The sequence below is a fragment of the Scophthalmus maximus genome, chromosome 12 (assembly GCF_022379125.1).
Source record: "Scophthalmus maximus strain ysfricsl-2021 chromosome 12, ASM2237912v1, whole genome shotgun sequence".
Taxonomy (NCBI): Eukaryota; Metazoa; Chordata; class Actinopteri; order Pleuronectiformes; family Scophthalmidae; genus Scophthalmus; species Scophthalmus maximus.
This window is the reverse complement of record NC_061526.1, coordinates 21452946-21471307: the sequence shown is the minus strand read 5'-3', so window position 1 is coordinate 21471307 and position 18362 is coordinate 21452946. Positions and strand designations below refer to the sequence as shown.

At 47.3% G+C, this 18362-nt stretch overlaps 2 protein-coding genes across 13 annotated transcripts in view; one reads left to right on the top strand and one right to left on the bottom strand.

Moving 5' to 3' along the window:
* The window catches only part of ppfia2 (PTPRF interacting protein alpha 2), a 104760-nt gene extending 93014 nt beyond the window's left edge, over positions 1–11746 (bottom strand). For 3 of the 9 annotated variants that reach the window (XM_047335883.1, XM_035647683.2, XM_035647727.2), the window contains exons 1-2: positions 11424–11737; positions 2119–2374 (exon numbers count right to left, since the gene is read on the bottom strand). In XM_047335883.1, coding sequence (XP_047191839.1) covers positions 2119–2367 — 249 coding nt within the window. In that variant the 5' untranslated portion in view covers positions 2368–2374; positions 11424–11737. Of the gene's footprint in view, positions 1–2118; positions 2375–11423 lie in introns of all 9 variants that reach the window. The other 6 variants (XM_035647693.2, XM_035647672.2, XM_035647643.2 and 3 more) reach the window with 4 other exon arrangements.
* Positions 11603–18362, top strand: part of LOC118318281 (cystine/glutamate transporter-like) — a 21220-nt gene continuing 14460 nt past the window's right edge. Inside the window, exons 1-2 of one of the 4 annotated variants that reach the window (XM_047335884.1) lie at positions 11603–11740; positions 12789–12975. In XM_047335884.1, coding sequence (XP_047191840.1) covers positions 12858–12975 — 118 coding nt within the window. In that variant the 5' untranslated portion in view covers positions 11603–11740; positions 12789–12857. Of the gene's footprint in view, positions 11741–11847; positions 12019–12788; positions 12976–18362 lie in introns of those variants that run through there. The other 3 variants (XM_047335886.1, XM_047335885.1, XM_047335887.1) reach the window with 3 other exon arrangements.

Below are 18362 nucleotides of genomic sequence, written 5' to 3'. Positions count from 1 at the left end.
GGAACGTTTGGGGAAGGGGGAGGGATGCACTTGATTCGCCATCTTCCAAAAGAGAATAGGGAAAGACATCTGCTCTGTTAAGTTTTTTTTTTCGCCTTGTACACTCAACTGTTTATTATGTCCACTGGGTAACTTCTGAGGAGGCAAAAACAGAAGAAGAAAAGCCCGGAGGCTAAAGAATGAGCTGGAGACCACAGAGTTCAACAGACGGATCCAAGATGAGACAAGAAGCGAAGGCAGACACAAGATAAAGGTATATTTATAACATCTCAACACACACACACACACACACACACACACACACACACACACACACACACACACACACACACACACACACACACACACACACACACACACACACACACACACACACACACACACACACACACACTCACTCTAACAATACGTTCCGCACGTCAGAAGAGAGTCGTGAAAGTGGGTTGATTCAAATTTTAAAAAAGAAAAGAAACGAGGCAGAAATATTGAAATTCTTTTCTTGGCCACATTTGAACATTTCAAAAACCCCTCGTACGCCTTAATGTGAGATGACATGGGAGCTAATGCAGACCCTGTACGTGTCCCGCCTGCGTCTGTGAAACCATGCGGATTACCGTGCCGTCGGTGACTCTCTCTCTCTCTCTCTCTCTCTCTCTCTCTCCATCAGCGGAAAAAACCTGGAGTCTGCTGGTGTGATGGGAGTGGGGGGGGTTGCGGGGGAGCATATGACCAGATTTTCCCCGACACGCACTTGTAGAAAGTGCTAATCTCCGCTTACTGTAGGAATTATTACATAAGACTCCTATTTTTTCCCACGGTTTGCTTTAAAAAAAAATTTAAACATGAACTTAACACGTCCCGAAAACAAAAATGTCAAGCTCCAGATCTCCACCTTGTTCCACATCTGCAGTGTCATACAACTGACATTGGTCGAAATAGAAATTTGAGATATTAAAACACACAATTATTGCATGAAGCAAAAGCAGCAGCATGATGCCGTTTGGTGTTCATCCAAAGTGCTTTTTCTTTTTTTACGATCTACATGCACTGGGAGTTCGACGGCTAATTAGGCCCACTTCCGAAAAATGTTTGAAGAAAAAAATATACAAAATTCCCACATTTTCTCTCTTTTAAAAACTCCCCTTCAACTTTAAACTATCTTTCATAATGCAATTTGAAATTAATGAGAATCGCAGAGTCAGAAAATCCTCCAAAGTAGAAAGCCACGGGAGCACGCCATGTTTGTGCCATGTTCATTTAAAGCCTAATCAGACTGTAGATTAAAAATTACACAAGTTTTTTCAGTGAGCGAAGAATTGGGAGGAACATATTTGACGCTGTTATATCCTCGCCCCGTGTGCCTGCGATCTACTTCATTCCATAAAGGGATTGAAAGTTTGAAACCAAGTCGTCTTTTGGAGTTTTTTTTCTTAAAGCCCTTTGCGAAAAAAAGGATCAATTCATCAAAGTGTCGACGCGGAAACAGAGTCCGCGCTCGATAATTACATCTCACTTGCAGGAAACGGGGCGTGCTTTTCATTTTCGGGGGTGTGCGAGGACAGTTTCTGAAAAGAGGAAGTTATGCGCCCGTTGCTACGGTGAAAGACAGTTTTTGATAAAGGAAACGAAAAAAAAAGATACTGTCTGGAGTTGAAGTGAAAATGCCGTCTGGTGCCATATTAAAAAAAAAAAAAAAAAGAGTACACACAATGATATGAGTCAATTTTTCCATAACACCTCCTTGCGGCCTCCTGCGCCTCCTTCTATTTCCTGACAAAGCGGAAAACCGCATCGCTCTGCAAACAGCACATACAGCGTATCTCGCATCACAACCTGAGACGATCTCATTTCCCGCAAAGTCCAAGAAAGACGCCGAGGCAACAAGAGACCGGAGCAAGATTCAACGGCGCTCAAATGAGGTGAGGGGCAAAGGTACGCCGACGTCTCTCTAATGGAACAATTTGATTTGCGAAGCCGCAAATTTGATCCGCACAGATAAAACAAGTCAACATGCGGGGGGCGCGTCCCGGTGGCCAAAGGCGACCCCGAGGTTCAATCCCGCCCACCGACCTTGGTTGCCAAAGAGAAAATAACCTGTAAAGCATTGGTGCGTCCTACCTGTGGCAGGGCGGAGGTGAGCTGGCGCTGCAGCGAGTCGCGGTCGTAGATGACGTCCTGCAGGTGCTGCTGCGCCAGCCCGAGGCTCTCCTGGGTTTCCCTCAGCGTGTCCAGCAGCCGGTCCCGCTCGTCCAGCATGTTGACCATCAGCTGCTCGAAGTGCGAGTCCGGGTCCGAGGCGCTGCTCTGCGAGCCGCGCTGGTTCAGCGCCGTGTCCTCGCTGATGGTGGGCATCACCTCGCACATCATCTTGGCTCTGGGCGGAGGAGGGGAGGAAGATCGCAGATGAGACTAGTAGCGAGTTTGGGGAAATTGGGTCAAAGTGTCGTAGCATTGTGGCGTTGTGCACCTTTTATACAGGACAAAACGCCAATGTTACATTTATTATTTCATGCATTACAACTTGCAGGACGACTGCATCTGCAGCGTGACTCGGAGATGCACTTTTACTTTCCCGTTGACCGCATGTCGTACATTAGCCTCCATTTGATAGCTCTAATCTAATTCAATCCAATAACCGAAATTACTCGGCAACAGAATTTGACGTCACCGACCAAGGGGGAACCATTTAAAAATAAGTCCCAACAGCCGGAGGCAGCATTAAGTAGTAGATGGGAATAATCATTATCAGTTTGCTTGCATCATACTTGGAGCGGTTTGGAGGACCCTCTTTAGATGCCAATAACGATAACCGACGATGTCGTCATGCACCGTCCACTGTGCTGCACTTTCTGAGGCCGGATTGAGGTTTAGATGGATGAACGACAGTCCGCCGGTCATATTGCAAGATCAATGTAAGCTGTAGTCTGATTTTTTGGGGCTTGTGACGCAAATAATGCTCATAATCATCACGGTTTTCATCATCCATCCTCGTGGGTTTGCATATGTTTACTTTAAATATGAGAAAAATAAGAAAACAGAAATTCATTTTGCAAAAAAAATACCTTGCAACCTCTCATTCATTTTACCCACTGGTCTTAAACTTATTTCAAAACTTCCAAAGTATTCCACGATGAGAGTTTTCCAAATAAAAAAACTATGTCTTGTTGTCTTGGTTTTTATATTTATACCAAATCCACTTTAATATCTTAATTGGACTCAGGCTGAAGAATCACAATTACATTAAAAGCCACAAAGGGAGATCTTTGTATTTCTAGCAAAAACAAATACGAGTCTACGTCAGCAGCATCCACGACATGGGCGAACATCCACCATTAGCCTGCTGTTTGATCGGCTTCGCGGATGTGACTGCGCCTGACAGAGTCGGGAGCTCGGCTGAGCGTCGCCCCGGCGTTTCAGGGCTGCGGACGCATCTTGGGGGGGGGACGGGGCATCGTGCCCTAGATTTCATGCTTGCGCTGCTTGATGGGCCAGTTGAGATCGCGTTGCGTAACAACACCGTATCTATGCTGTGGCGTGGCGTGGTGGGCATGTGAGGCCATATTACAGCGTCCCCGAGGGACCTCAGGGGGCCTCGGGAGTCGTCCTCGACTGAAAAATCTGATTTCGCATCGTCACACATTTGTGTCGTGTCGCGCAATCAGGCGCACACATAAAGTCATGGAATATAAAGATGTGAACAGGATCAGAAAAACCATGAATATTTAATACTAAATTATTTGATATTCCACTGAAAAAAATATGTTATTGTATTTTTTTGCATTACTACCAGTTTTTAACAACAGTTTCACAGAGTATTTCCTGGCATGTTTAGCCGAGCACAGATGCAGGAAGCTATGGGAAATAGTTTGTCAAAAAAATTTATAAAAAATTCTCCTTCCAACTGTGCTAAAACAGTGCTAGCAAATGTCTTAATTAGGCTACATATAGCATATTTTAAACTAGCAAGCTAATCAATTAGCAGCTACCGTTTTATGAAGCTAGCATCTTACGGAAAACGGACATTCTGCATTCACAGCGAACTGCTCGTTGAAACTAATAACCATATTTTATGTATTATTATTATATAGTGTCAATTTTTTAGTATAGTGTTTAAGTGGGGAAGTTTTGAAGTTGTTGGAAGGCTAAAGCTAGGCTAGCCAGCCTGCTACCAGTCAATGTTTCAAGCTAGGCTAATGAAATTGAAAAAAAATCTTCTCAAGCTTCAATATAATATATTTTTGAGTAATAAATTCCTGATTTGATTTACCACATTACAAAAACACCTTACAGTCATTCAGCAGGCGCCCTGAAGAATGACGCTGTAAGCTAACAGGACAGTATTTGACAGTTTTGTTCATTCACAATTATTTTTTAAAGTGTCTGTCACTGCTTAATATTCAGTCAACGATGATTCAAAAGCCTGACAAAACCTTAAATACCTACAGGCTAATGATTATTTCGAATTTATCTTCTTGTGTTCACCCATGCTAAGTTTATTTAGGGGGATTTCAATAACCCCAGATGTTGGTCCCTTCTGGGTGGGTTATAATGGCGGGTCTGGGGCGGTAAACCGGGGTCGGGGTCACACACACACACACACACACACACACACACACACACACACACACACACACACACACACACACACACACACACACACACACACACACACACACACACACACACACACACACACACACACACACACACACACACACACACACACACACACACACACACACCTCTCTTCTCCAGGCACCTGGCCAGACCACCGCCGCGGCACCATTCAGCCGCCATCCGCTGCCGTTTTAGATCTGAGAGGCCGGGCCTGCGTGCGGCTTGGCTGGACACGGGACGCTGCACATGCCAGCCTTTTTTCCCTTGGAGGGCGGGCGGGCGGGCGGGCAGGCCGGAGGACAGACTGGGACATCGGTGGTGCATTTAAAGTAGAAGGAAGTGGTTCATTCCTGACTACGGCTCAATAGATGTTGGCCGTGTACAGGGAGGACGGTTGGAAATGAAAACACACTATAGTCCACGAGTATTGAGGCGGACCAACAAGGACAGATGACTACTTTTCTTCGTCTTCTCATTTAGAGAACTTTGGTTTGTGATCTCTAAATTAGATTTCTAAATGCACGACCTTTAAGCCGTGTAGAAAAGCAAAGTGCATTGAGGATGGGTTGTTTTTTTATGTTTCTGCTTCATGGCGCACACAATCCCCCTCTGTTCCTGTTCCCGCACCTTAGGCTTTGATCGCGCCGTGACCGCCCCCGCCCCCCCAATCATTTCTGCCGTTCCATGAAAAATCAATAGATACGGAGGGTGAGTGGACTGACTGATCTGCTATTGTCTCTCCAACTTACGACGTACAAAAGCAGCCTTCCTGAAAACTGAAAGCAAACCGTATCAACCCAATGAAACATTTATCCACGTTAAAGGGATAGTTCAGTGATTTTGGTGTGGGGTTGTATGAGTAACTTATGCATACTTAATATGTTACCTTATGGAGATGGTGATCAACGATTACATTATAAAATGTTATCTAAAAAACAAATACATCCGTTCAACTGTACGCTGAAGGACGTATTTTTTTCCCTGCTCCGTCCTTCGGCGTACAATTGAACCGATTTTTTTTTTCCCGGGGAGCATTTATAGATGTGGCGAAAAAGATGTTTTCCAGTGGTCCCCTCTGCAACAGTGCGACTCAGACTTACGCTACTTCCACTTCTCCTACGTTAAATGACATCGCTGATCACCATCTCAATAAGGTGACATATTAACTATGCACAAGTAACTCATACAACCCCACTTCAAAATCTATCTGAACTATCCCTTTAATTGTGACATACAAAAGGCATCAGGCCCCCGTCTCTTCACTTGAACTTGAGATCTGGGGGGGGGGGGGGGGGTTGTATAAAAGGACAGATATATATATCTCGCCCACAAAGCCGTGAGGAAAAATGAAGAGATGAAGCTAAAAAATTCTGCTCCTGTGAAGCTTACAGTGTTTGTGAAATCGGGTTCCGGGAGGGCACGTTCGAGCAGCAAGTCGCCGGCTTCTCTTCGGGGAAGTGCAGGCGGCCAGTGGCGATGACAGGCAGGAGTTACCGTGATCCCCTTGGACAGATAAACACCGATCGCCCGACAGTGGGCAGTGTGATGGATGTGCAGTCCGAGAGAAGCTCTCATTACCAGCTGCGATGCAGATGTTGTCTCCATTACCGTGACGACACTACTCCCTCACAACCGAGCAGTCAATTTGACCCCCCCCCCCCCCCCCCTTTGGATGGCCGACAGATATGCAAAGAGGCAGAAACAGAATTGATTATGCAACGCAACATCGCGGCACGTTATGCTCATGCACACCAGGAAAATCCCGCCCTCGAAAAATCCTCCTCACGAGCATGTCAAGACTCTGGTTAGCATAAATGCATGTCTAATAATATGACTATGTGAGATTTTTATCCGTCAGCGTGACACTTGTGGGAGAGGGAAATTGGTGCTCGTAGTAATAGACCCCCGAGAATGTTGTATCAACAAGACCAAGCTCGAGTGGCTGAATTTGGCGCGGCTGGTTAAAGATGTTAAATGTGAGGCTTGAAATTGTGCCGGAATCACAGGAGGGGGGGAGGGACGCGCTCAATTGAGCACATTGTGCGCCGCGGACGCAACGAGAAAACGAACACTGACCCGATTGGCAGTTGGGCCAGATGCCAATCAATGAATTATTCAGGTGGGTGGGAGTGATGCCTCTCTTCCCAATCAGCGCAACAAATCCAGAGAACCTTTTTTCTGTTTCTGTAGATGTTGGTTTAATAGCCTCATCCGACCTCGGATTGGCTGCAGACACGAGTCTAGCCGACAGCACGGACCTGCTGAGCAAACTGGCAGCGAGCATGAAAGAGCAGAGCCAACAACGCTTCACATGACCAGATCATGCAAGAGATGGAGTCCAACGGAGCAAAAACTCATATTAGTCGAGGTCCTTTTATGGAATATGCCAGGACACTGGTGCTCATGAAACCAATTCCAAAACTAGTAATTTTTCACCCAGGTATCTCTAAAAGGAAAATAGCCCAAATGTAGTCGGTACTTTTGGGCAGGACAGTGTGCCTGGGCGCCGTGTGCAGTGATGGACAACATTGCACCTAACGGGTCGCAACGTACGACTCAGCTCATCAGATATTCTGCCAAAATCAAAGACTGTAAAAATGGATTTTATTTGTACACCAGTATCAATTCCACACCTCAGGTATAATTCGATGCCGTAAAATGGACAAACGAGGAGAGGGGCGTTAAGATGAACGCCAAACAGGCAGCGAACCGTCCGTTCGGGACAGGACTCTAAATTTCTTCCCACTTATGTGGAACCCGCTCCGTTTCTGGCGAGGGACAAAATCAGCGAGCGGCAGCTAACTCCCCCGACTGTCTTCAGTTAATCTCATTAATGGGAACAATTGTGCGAGTAGATAAGGAGCAGCAGCATCGCACACGAAACAGCGGCGCGCTCCTGAGCCCGTGCTCGGTCACGTGGGGGCACTAAATTGCGGCGCATGTATATATTCACGGCTTGGGAAACATGAAAAGAAAAATGCGCAGCGTGTACGAGAACAGGCGGGGGGACCGAACATGACACTCGTGACAGCTTTGGGGATAAGCCGTGGCTGCTGTGTGCTCGTCGGAGAGACTATAATAAAAACCCAGAATTACTTAATAGTGCGTTCTGAAGCTTTGTTGTCGTCGTCAAGCGAGGAATTCGTGAACTCATTAAGCAGCGGGACGGCCATTTGGACGCGTGGGCATCACCATCCTCCGTTTCTTACATGACTACAGGTGTATTGTTTTGATGCCCTTCACCTGCACCAGTGCCAGAAGCTCTACGCCGATGACACACGTTGCTTTGTGGCCGTCGGGGGAGCGGACCACTGAGAAATTCCACCTTTTGAATAATGTCTGCATTTGATTTCTGTGGCGTGCCGCTGTAGCACAGAGTGCACCTGTACGGGGGCCGTATGGATGAGCTCCGAAGGGTAAATGGATAAACACGCTGCACGCACGCACGCACGCACGCACGCACGCACGCTCTCCCCCGCCCCCACTCTGGCATCCACGTCGGTCGGTCGACAGTTGGGAAAGGAGTGGCGCTCTGTTTCTTTTTTTTTTTTGGGGGGGGGGGGGGGGGGGGGGGTAGCCTTTTTGTGAATGGAACGGGCCAGATTGCGGCGGTGCCGAGAGGAAAAAGTCCCATTCATATGGCTCCCTGCACCAGAGAGGGACGCAGGAGACGGGCTGCCAAGAAAACTGCAATTCAAGTCTCTTCAATCTAATTTAGCGCCACAGGAAAATAAAACAGCACCCAGACTGTCATCTCTCATCTCTGACACTCAAATTTAAATTATAAGAGAATAATAAAAATACACAAGGCTGTGATATCTGCAGTGTGGTGTCGCTGGTTTCGTGCAGGGCTACTGTATATGACACTGAGGTCACTTCCTTTGAGGACGTTTTTCGTGACCTGCAAGTGTCGTTTTCCTCCTTCCAATGAAAATTAATAGCTCAAAATCTTGTATTTCTTTTCCATTCCATTATGTTCTGCTTTTGCATCTTTGCGTAATGCTCTCTGAAACAAAACGCACCACTATAGCTATAATAACTAAACGTTGCATGTCACCTTGCTTTAAAGGCTGAGGTATTGTCTCATAGTGAGTAGATTGAAATCTCCAAAAAGTTATTGAGGAAAATATGAAAACAAAAAAAAGGTTTTCCACTAAACAGCAAATACGCCGCGGGGCAATATTTTTCAGAAAGTTTTGTATTCTGATAATTCCTATAACGGACCGCCGCCGTGCCGAAGGCGCCTAAGAACATTTCAAAGTCATGTGTGTGAGGAAATCCTGAGGCACTTCATTCATTAAAAAAAAAAAAAAGGAGCCTGAATGTTAAGTTATCTTTGCGTACGAGTAGAAATAGATAGTAGAATTTTGGTGGAAAAGGGGGTATCAGTCATCTCTGCTCCTGCCATGAACTCCATCATCTGGAACGGATTCTACAGGTGCACTGTTCACACCACTGTATCCCACAGCAATCTGAGATCACCAATCTCAGCCCAAACCGCCAATTTATCTTAGTTATGAACGCTACGTCAGTGCCATCCCATCTGCAACAGGCCAGACATTTGCAGTCGCCCTCGTGGACCTATAATCCCCCCGACAACTGTCGCTTTGATTCCTTGGATATCAAATCACGCCAACTCACGCGCTGCTAATGGATGCCGTCATCGCAGAACATAAATGGCCAAACATTAATAAATGGTTTTCATGTATTCTGCAGTCGCCGACATGATCCACAAGTGGACACCACTCTGAGCAGGGAAAAGGTGAAGGAGACCGAGGATGGCATGGGTGTAGAGTTACACCCAGCCGGCTGTGGAGGTGTGTGGGTGTGTGGGTGTTTCTGTGTGTGTGTGCGTGTCTCCATTTGTCTCCGAGTGCGCTCTACCTCTGCCTTTGGGTGAGCCTCTGCTTGGGGGGTGGGGGTCTGCTGCTGTGTGCTCGGACAAATATAAAGTCTGCGTGCACATGAAAAGGACGAAAGAGCGGCGTGCGTCGCCTTTAACATCGCCCCCCCCCGCCCCCGTCTCCTGCGGCAAGGTCGCGCAAACCGTCAATCGATATGGAGATCGAATAAGAGCACAGATCGAGGTTGAACGGAAAAAAGAAAAAAGACGCTCAGGTTGTGACTGATTTGAACCACGTCGGCCGCCACCTTCCTCATTGTGGAAGCTCTGTCCAATAGTCCAACCTGGCCCATGAGGAAACCCATATACCCAATCATTTTACACACACACACACACACACACACACACACACACACACACACACACACACACACACACACACACACACACACACACACACACACACACACACACACACACACACACACACACACACACACACACACACACAGACAACAGCTTCTGCCACAGGTATAGCCACTCGTCTGCAAGAGCCCTCGAGGCAAATAAAGGCTTCTACCACGCCAGACAAGCGACGAAGGTGCGTCGCCGGCGAGAGAGGCCGACACTCTGCACGCATCTTTGCCCTCCTCCACACTCGGGGGGACAAAAAAACAGTAGTGCATGCCACAACTTCAGCCGTCTGCGGGGATGTGCACAATGCAAGTAGTCACGGCGTGTGTGTGTGTGTGTGTGTGTGTGTGTGTGTACACATGTCACGGATGCAAATGTTAATATTAATTTGCACGAGATCAGAGGGAGATCACACCTTTTTTTTGCCCTGTGGCCAATTAACCTTCCGGCATCGCATTAAGCCACCTCCTGCATGTGTGTGTGTGTGTGTGTGTGTGTGTGTGTGGAATCATTTTCATTCATTTACATGCATTAATTCATTCATTGACCACATTGAGTGTGTGTGTGTGTGTGTGTGTGTGTGTGTGTGTGTGTGCGTGCGTGCGTGGAATCATTTTCATTCATATACATGCATTCATTGACTACATTGAGAGTGTGTGTGTGTGTGTGTGTGTGTGTGTGTGTGTGTGTGTGTGCGTGTATGGAATCATTTTCATTCATATACATGCATGCATGCATGCATTCATTCATTGACCACATTGAGTGTGTGTGTGTGTGTGTGTGTGTGTGTGTGTGTGTGTGTGCATGTGTGCGCGCGTGTGTGTGCATGTGTGCGCGTGTGTGTGTGTGTTTGTGTGTGTGTGTGTGTGTGTGTGGTAGATGACAAGACAAGACAGAGGGGTTATCTCGTGCTCCCCTCTCCCTCCTTCCATCTCTCTATAATAGCCAGTAATAATATCGTTTATGGGGAGGGGGCGGCTGTTCCTCCTATGACAAGCTCCTCTTTTTGACTGTCATTAACCGCACACACACACACACACATACACACACACACACACACACACACACAGAGAGGAGGAGAGAGTCGGCCTCCTGACTGCGGCTCTCCTCCTCTCTCCTCCTGCTGCTGTAACATCTCCACATTCTCGTGTTAATGGGGGGGGATCCTTTGGCCATTGTCTCAAGTGCATTACATCACTCCTGCCCCCCCCCCCTCTCCTGTGACAGCATCTTCCATGTATTCTTTTCATAACATCCTCCTGCACATCCTGACAATGTCCACCACCTCCATCCATCCATCCATGGAGAGCTCCCTTCTCCTTCCAAAAAATGTAAATTTTGAAAAAAAATCAGTCCTTGAGTTGAGGAGGAGGAGGAGGAGGAGGAGGTGCATGCAAAAAAAAAAGACCCCCCCCCCCCCAAAAAAAGAAAAAAGAATTCACCTTGAGCCCGCAGGAAACAGGGCAATGTAGGTCACCGCAAAAAGAGAAGAAGAAGAAAAAAAAAAAGAAAAGAAAACGGCGGCAACAGCGTGTGTGTGCGTACTCACAATGTCTCCCGTCACGATGGAGGCGAAGCTTCCGGGGGATCGATCGATGACAAGCCGCAGTCTCCGCCGCCGAGCCGCCGAGCCGCGCGGTGCCTAGCAGCGGGCTCCTTCCTCTTCCTCTCCTCCTCCTCCTCCTTCTTCTCCTCCTTCTTCTCCTTCTTCTTCTTCCTCGCAGCGAACAGGCGGCGGCGGCGGCGCCGGGGGGGAGGAGGAGGAGGAGGAGGAGGGTCCGGTCGTGGAGGTGCGGCTGGTCCCCGCCGCGCGCATCGTCGTCCGCTACGCGCACGAGGGGCCCGGCGGACGATTAGCCGCGTCGGGTGAGAGTGACATCGGACTTCCGGACTGACTGTGCTCGCACGCGCACGCGCACGCAGACTCGCTCGCTCGCGTCCACGTCGGGCTTTGGAATTGGAATTATGGCACGTTCCAAATGTGCGCGGTGACGAGCGCGAGAGATCGGAGAAGACCATTGCGGGAGCAGGAGGAGGGGAGTCTTAAAGTCACAGCTGTGCCATTCTTTTTTCTACAGACACACTTGTACTAATACTGCAACAATACTTATGGTAAAGATCTGACGCCGGTACCCGCTCCTGAGGTACAAACATTTGTTGAAAAAGAGGGGGGGGACGGATTTTATGGTTGCACAGCCCCGAAAATAACAACAATTTTCTTTTTTTTTTAAGTATCTTAATTAAAGGCAGAATTAAAATAAGTTTTCTGTCCATATACCACCAAGGTTGCGTTGTTCTTATTGAGTAGAAAACTGTTTCCTGTTTGGTGGTGTGGTTTTTTCTTGGCGCTGCGCCGTGTTCCACCTGCTCCGGACACACACATGGTCTGTGCCAACTTCCAGGTGTTGGAACCAGGGCCTTGTTTCTGGGATTCTTCTACCTGAAATGTTTTTGGTCTTGCAGAATTTAATCCGATCTCTTGAATGTAAGATTGTGTTGCGGAGACGGCGGACGTTGCCAATGCTGAGTCTTGTGATACACTTAGACGCTTTACGGCCAAAAGTCAAATAACTGCGTTAAAAAAGCGACACGGTGCGGGTCATTCTAACACTTTACCCAGCTCCCGTGAGGAAACCATTCAAGACAAAGGGCTGTTTCGATCCACTAACTCAACATTAAAGTTGAAATAGACAACTTTTCATGGGTAAAATTTGCCATTGTGATGCTAAAAGGTGATTGCACAGTGTAATGACGATAGAAAAAAGGCCTTGCCTTCACCATTTTGTTCTCATGGATGCCTTTTTTTTTTCGTGGAAAAGTTACGGTTATGGTTATGGTACGGAGGAACCGCGTCACCCGTTCCTTCGCCGAAGCAAAGAAGGGAATGACAATTTTTCCTGTCATCCGTCCCCAGTGACGGAGATGGCAGACCCATCCTCGCTGGAGAAGACGAATCCTGCTGACGGAGGGACAGAAGCAGGCGATGGACAAGGAGGGCGACAGAGGGAGAGATAAAAAAAAAAACAAGAGTGAACCTGGGACGGACAATCTCTCCGAGGCTTCAAACACGACATGCGGGTTGTCATGTTTCTGCTCGGTCGGTAGGTAACACCACCATCACCTACCTGTTTACCTGCTCTATAAAGGAAATGTATTATTATCATTATTATTATTATTATTTGTTCAGATTTCGGACGTTTACGGTTGTTTTCTGCTTCGGACAGTCGCCAGGCTGCCGACATTGAGTTAGCCATCACGCTAACGCTGCCGCTAGTCAACGCCATAGGAGCCAGAAAACGAGGTCGGAGCTTCGGTGACCATACTGTCTTTCTCCGCCTCCGTTATCTCCAATGTGGTGTTGACAACGCTGAGGAAAAAGTACCTGCATCCTTACCGGCGTCTTTACGACGGGAATACCACCAGGAACCACTAGGGGGCACCCAAGTTGTCTGTTGTCCCTTTAAAATAAAAAAAAATATCATAAACACTGGGTGAAAACAATCCACTTCACAGATGGGCACGATGTCCACATAGATTCGACCATCTGCCGTATAGCTGAGAGTAAAACCCCCCCAGTGAGTCGTTGTTATGAGATTTCCATTGGCATAAGCTATAGCGCCTATAGAAAGCCTAAAGAGGCGCCGGACTTGCGGTGCGATGAAATGCTAATGTATTCAAACCAGTTCATTTTCATGAATAAATATTGCTGAGAATAAACAGCGGCCGAGCTCTCGTTGCTCCGCAGTGCACGTCCAGCACCTGTGGCTACGTCGACGTTTCTCCAAATCAATGAATAAATGTAATTCTCTAAATTTTAATTTCTCGTTTTAACTTTAATTTAATTCTAATCTGAGGGGTAGGAGACGACTGAGGAGGCCGTTCTGCACCTAAAGCTCCAGATGATTCACGATGGAGCAGGCCTCTGAATCACTTCCATGTTCTTCCAGTCGGGAAATAAAACACTGAGATGATTTTGTGCCATGCGTCTGTCTGAATGCTCGTCTCCTTTTTTGTCATTCCTTTTTATATGAAACGTAGCCGAATATTTGAATTATTTAGTGGCTTCACGTGCAGTTAATCAACCGACGCTCCAATGGTCACTTTGGGCAGAATTCAACAACATTAATGTTCAAATACAGTTCAGCCATCGACCCAGAGCCAAATATTAAATGTGGCTCTGCGGGAGTGTGACGCGCTCGAAGGAATAACAGATCATCAAATATTAAAAGAATTTGAATAAGTTGCGTCTGAGTGTCGCCGAGCGCGGTATAATTTCTGTTTATTTAAAAAAAAAAAAAACAAGCATCTTTTCAAAGGAAAGACATAAATGATTTAGGGTGGAGATTTTTTTTTTAGACGTGACTAAATCATGTCGGCTTTCGCCACGTTGAAATAAAATGAGCTCAAATCAACAACAAGCAGGAGAAAAACCGACAGCTTACAGTCGGTTGCACCACAACTGTAAACTGGAAATTCTCAATTCTGGTGCAATTTTCACAATCCGATTTTTTTTCTTTTGGGCCAAAATGTTGACGGTCAGAATAAAAGAATCCTCTTAAATACAACATATGTAATTCCAAATGAACACAGATGAACTTCAGGCTTTAAATAGCTGGAGATATGACGTGTGCTACGGCTGATCCTGTCGGGTTCATTAAAAACAGTTTAGATAATTTAATTGACGGATCGTCAGTTGTTGGTATTTACAGTTTATAGTTTTTCCTGTTTTAATTAATTTAACTATATATCTATCTATCTATTTCCTCCCATGTCTGTTTCTTGGTTTATTGTTGTTGTTGTTGTTTATTAGTGTCTTCGTTGTTTGTGCAGATTAAAAGTGGCATCCAGGAATTTTGCCATTCTGGACTTTTTTTGTTTTTGTAGCACGAAAAATGCAACGCTCCTCAACAAAAAAATTCAGCACGATATATACACACACACACACACACACACACACACACACCCATCCACATGTAACAATATGCACATGCGAAGGAAGATATGTCATCGACGCACCGTGAGGTGTGAGACTGAACAAGGGGGTCAAAAAGTGCCAGCAAAACAAATCATCAATATAAAAAGTGGAGCAAAAAAAAGAAAATCCAATCCTGTTTTGAAATTGATGCGACATTCCGAAGCCTAATGGAGATAAAGGTCTCCTCCGTCGCGGCCCTCGGCAGCTCTGTGGTCCGGTGACAAATGGCCTCCTGCAGAAACGTGGCTGTCGCTGTCCGTGGTGCTGAATCCCGTGCCTGCGCTTCAGTGTATGTGCTGCGCTGCACTGCGGCCCAGTGTGTGCTGGAGAATAAAAAAAAACCCCACTCTTGTCACCACAGAGAGCTGCAACACGCTGTTCGGCGCCGCCACTTGGATAATTACACCAGATCTTTAATCTTGTCTCTCTCTGAAAGAGCAAGTCAGCCCAGTAAAGATCTGTGGACTTGGATCTCCATTCACAGGGAATCTAACTCTCCCTGGATTCTGGGAAAACATCCATCTCGGTTGATTTATCTCTCCCGCCGCCGCCGCCGCCTGTCGCCGGCTACGTGTTTTTTTAATTAACAGACATTATGCACTAGTTTGGTGTTCCTCTGTTTAGTGATGGGGGGGGGGGGGGGGGGACTGAAGCCCGCCTGGGACAATGCTTTCAGATGTCTCGTCTTTTGTTTTTTCTCTCCTCCGCTTGCAGCCCCAGCTTGCTGGCTTCTTTCTCCCCGTTCTTTTCCTCTTCGTGTGATGACTTGCCGGGAAACTAACGCGGAGCTCAGTGGCAAAGTGGCGCTGGGAGAAACAAAAAAAAGCGCACTCTGCTCTCAGGTCACAAAGCCGCGGCCAGAACCTGATGCTCAACTGTTTCAGATCCTGTTGTGTCGTTTTAAAAAAACAGAGGGGCTTGGTTTATTGATTGTGATTATTCATGGTTGAACGCACCCCCCCGTTACTATTGCGATGACAATAACATCATTACAGTCGCCTGTTTGTCTTGGCAGCGTGCTGCTCCTGTAACGTCCCGCCCACCATATTGACCCGCCGTATGCCTGCTCTGTCACATCACTCAGTTGTTATTAATTTCCCCAGAGCCGTCGGTAAAAAAGCCGGTGCATGTGGACGCTTGCAATACAGCCGCAGGTGAGGGGGGGGGGGGGGGGGGAGTCACATATATCTGTACTGACTAGTGCGTCTCAGATATAGCTTAAATCTGGGAGTTCATAATGCATCTATTGACTGTACGCTCGCTCGAAACGTCGCCAAATCGGGCGCCGGTTGAAAAGGCCGACGATCACAGTGATAACGGAATCAAGAGGGAAGCTATAAAAAGAAAGAGAGACCTGTGACGCTGCTCGAATCTAATCCTCCTCCTACTACTCATAGCTTGACACGCTAAGTGTGAATGTCATTTAAGCGATGACATTCACCCCCCCCCCCCCCCCTTTTCCATTCGCGTGCAAATCTCCCATCAAAATCTCAATGATCTCAAAAGGCCGAGCCTGGTCCCGAGCTCGCGGCCAATTAGAAAAGAAAGACACTGGCATGCACACTCGCTCTCACGAGTGCCACTGCAAATGTTTGCCCGGGACGACGCCGGTGCACCGGTCCAATGGTAATGAGTAATGTGTTTCAAATTAGCAGCCGTCCATACGATGTGTCGGCTGAGAGGACGCTCCGGTGAGCCCCGAGGGGACGCTGCCTCTCCAGGTTGTTTCGCAGAAGATTGACGGAGATTTGTATTATCAATCCGGACGTTCTCGGTTTCTCCTAACTCAGCTCCTCAGGCTTGCTCCTGCGGGGGCTTGAGGAAAACGCTTCCCGGGATTTGCACCTTCCAAAAAAGCACACAGCTGCCAGACGTGTGCTATCTATATGACTGTCTCTTCTTCTCTTCCTTTTTTCGGGGCCCTGGCAGGAGCGAAGCATGCTGCCAAAACCGACTGCTGCTTGATACACTGCTACCAGGGATGAGCTGGGGTTGGGGGGGGCGAGGGGGGGCGAGACGCATTTCGGAGACGGGACTCGGAGGGATTACATCTCGTTTTCTGCCGGTCTCCGCCCCCTCCCTGAGAAAGTGATGCTATTGCACCTCATCACACAATCTCCTCTGTCTCTCAGCGTGACAGCACGAAACACAGGAGCCATGCCCCCCCCCCCCCCCACACATTAAAAAATATGAAAGGAGACATATTATGCTCGTGTTCAGGTTCATAATTTTAATTTGGGTTATTACCTGAAAAGGTTTATATGCTCTAATGTTCAGTGAACGCATCAGTTTCCTCACACCGTCCATTCCTGCAGCTCCTCTTTTTCAGCCTCTGTCTGAAACACTTGGTTTTTTAGCTCCTCCCTCCCGATGAAGCCCAGTCTGCTCCGATTGGCCAGCTACCTTACCTCGAACTTTAGAGCTCTGGAGACCTTTTAGATATCCAAAAAAAAAAACCTAGGGGAAAGGGAAAAACTGAGAAAGCATAATGTGTCTCCTTAAACACTCTTCTCTTTGTAAAGATCTGTGTAAGAGCCTGAATCGTTTGGCCGAGATACCCTGACTCGTAGCGCAAAAGCCGCACGATCCTGCAAGTCCCACAATGCATCTCAGCAGCATCTCCCTGTAAGACACACCCGTCGTGCCCTCCGGGCTGTCTGCTCAAAAATGTCACCGGGGAGACAATATCCAACTATTTTCACAGGCTGAGTGATTGTCCCCCTGTGGTTACTACAATTATTGCAGCGGCCCTTTAAATCATCGAGTCTCATAAATATCCCCCCCCCCCCCCCAAAAAAAAAATGGCACGCCGCCAGAATCCAGAGATTTTCACCCCAGATCGTCTGCAGTGCGTCGTCACTCGAACATTTCGAGCCATGCCACGACAGTTATTACACCACCAACATATGCTCCCGGCGTTTCACGAGAGAGGTGATTCATCTCATTGGCTGTTCATCTTATACGGGAGAGGGCCCGGTTACGGGGCCACGTTCAGGTTTAGTGCCCTGGTGAGTGGCCCCTTTATCTTGTCATGGCAAACACGGGGGCAGTATAGAGAAAGGCCTCCGACTGGGATGTTAAGCTGCTTTTAATAAAGAGGGTGGGTTGTCTTTTTTTTTTCTTCTTTTCTTTTTTATGAAGATTAATGACGAATAAACGGCTCGCTGACTTAGCGGGTGGAAAGAAGAATCATACAGGAAACAGGGCTCCTTCCGGTAGGACTGAAGGACCTTTTATATATCCGTTCTCTGTCATCGTTTGGCTTATTCAAAAATGTTTAATCACTTACGTTCTCACTAACATTATCTCTGTTTCTTGTTTTCCTGCGCGCACGTGCGTCCGAGTGGATTTCGTACGACTGGGGAGGAAAGAGTGGCGTTACTGTTCCAAAGTAAAGCGTGATCCCGTTACCTGTGTCACCGACGGCTTGCTAGTGTGACGGTCCCGTCGTCTCGTCTCGTCTCACCGCCACGAGTTGAAAAAGAAATCGTTGGTTGGGTTCTGGTGACCCAC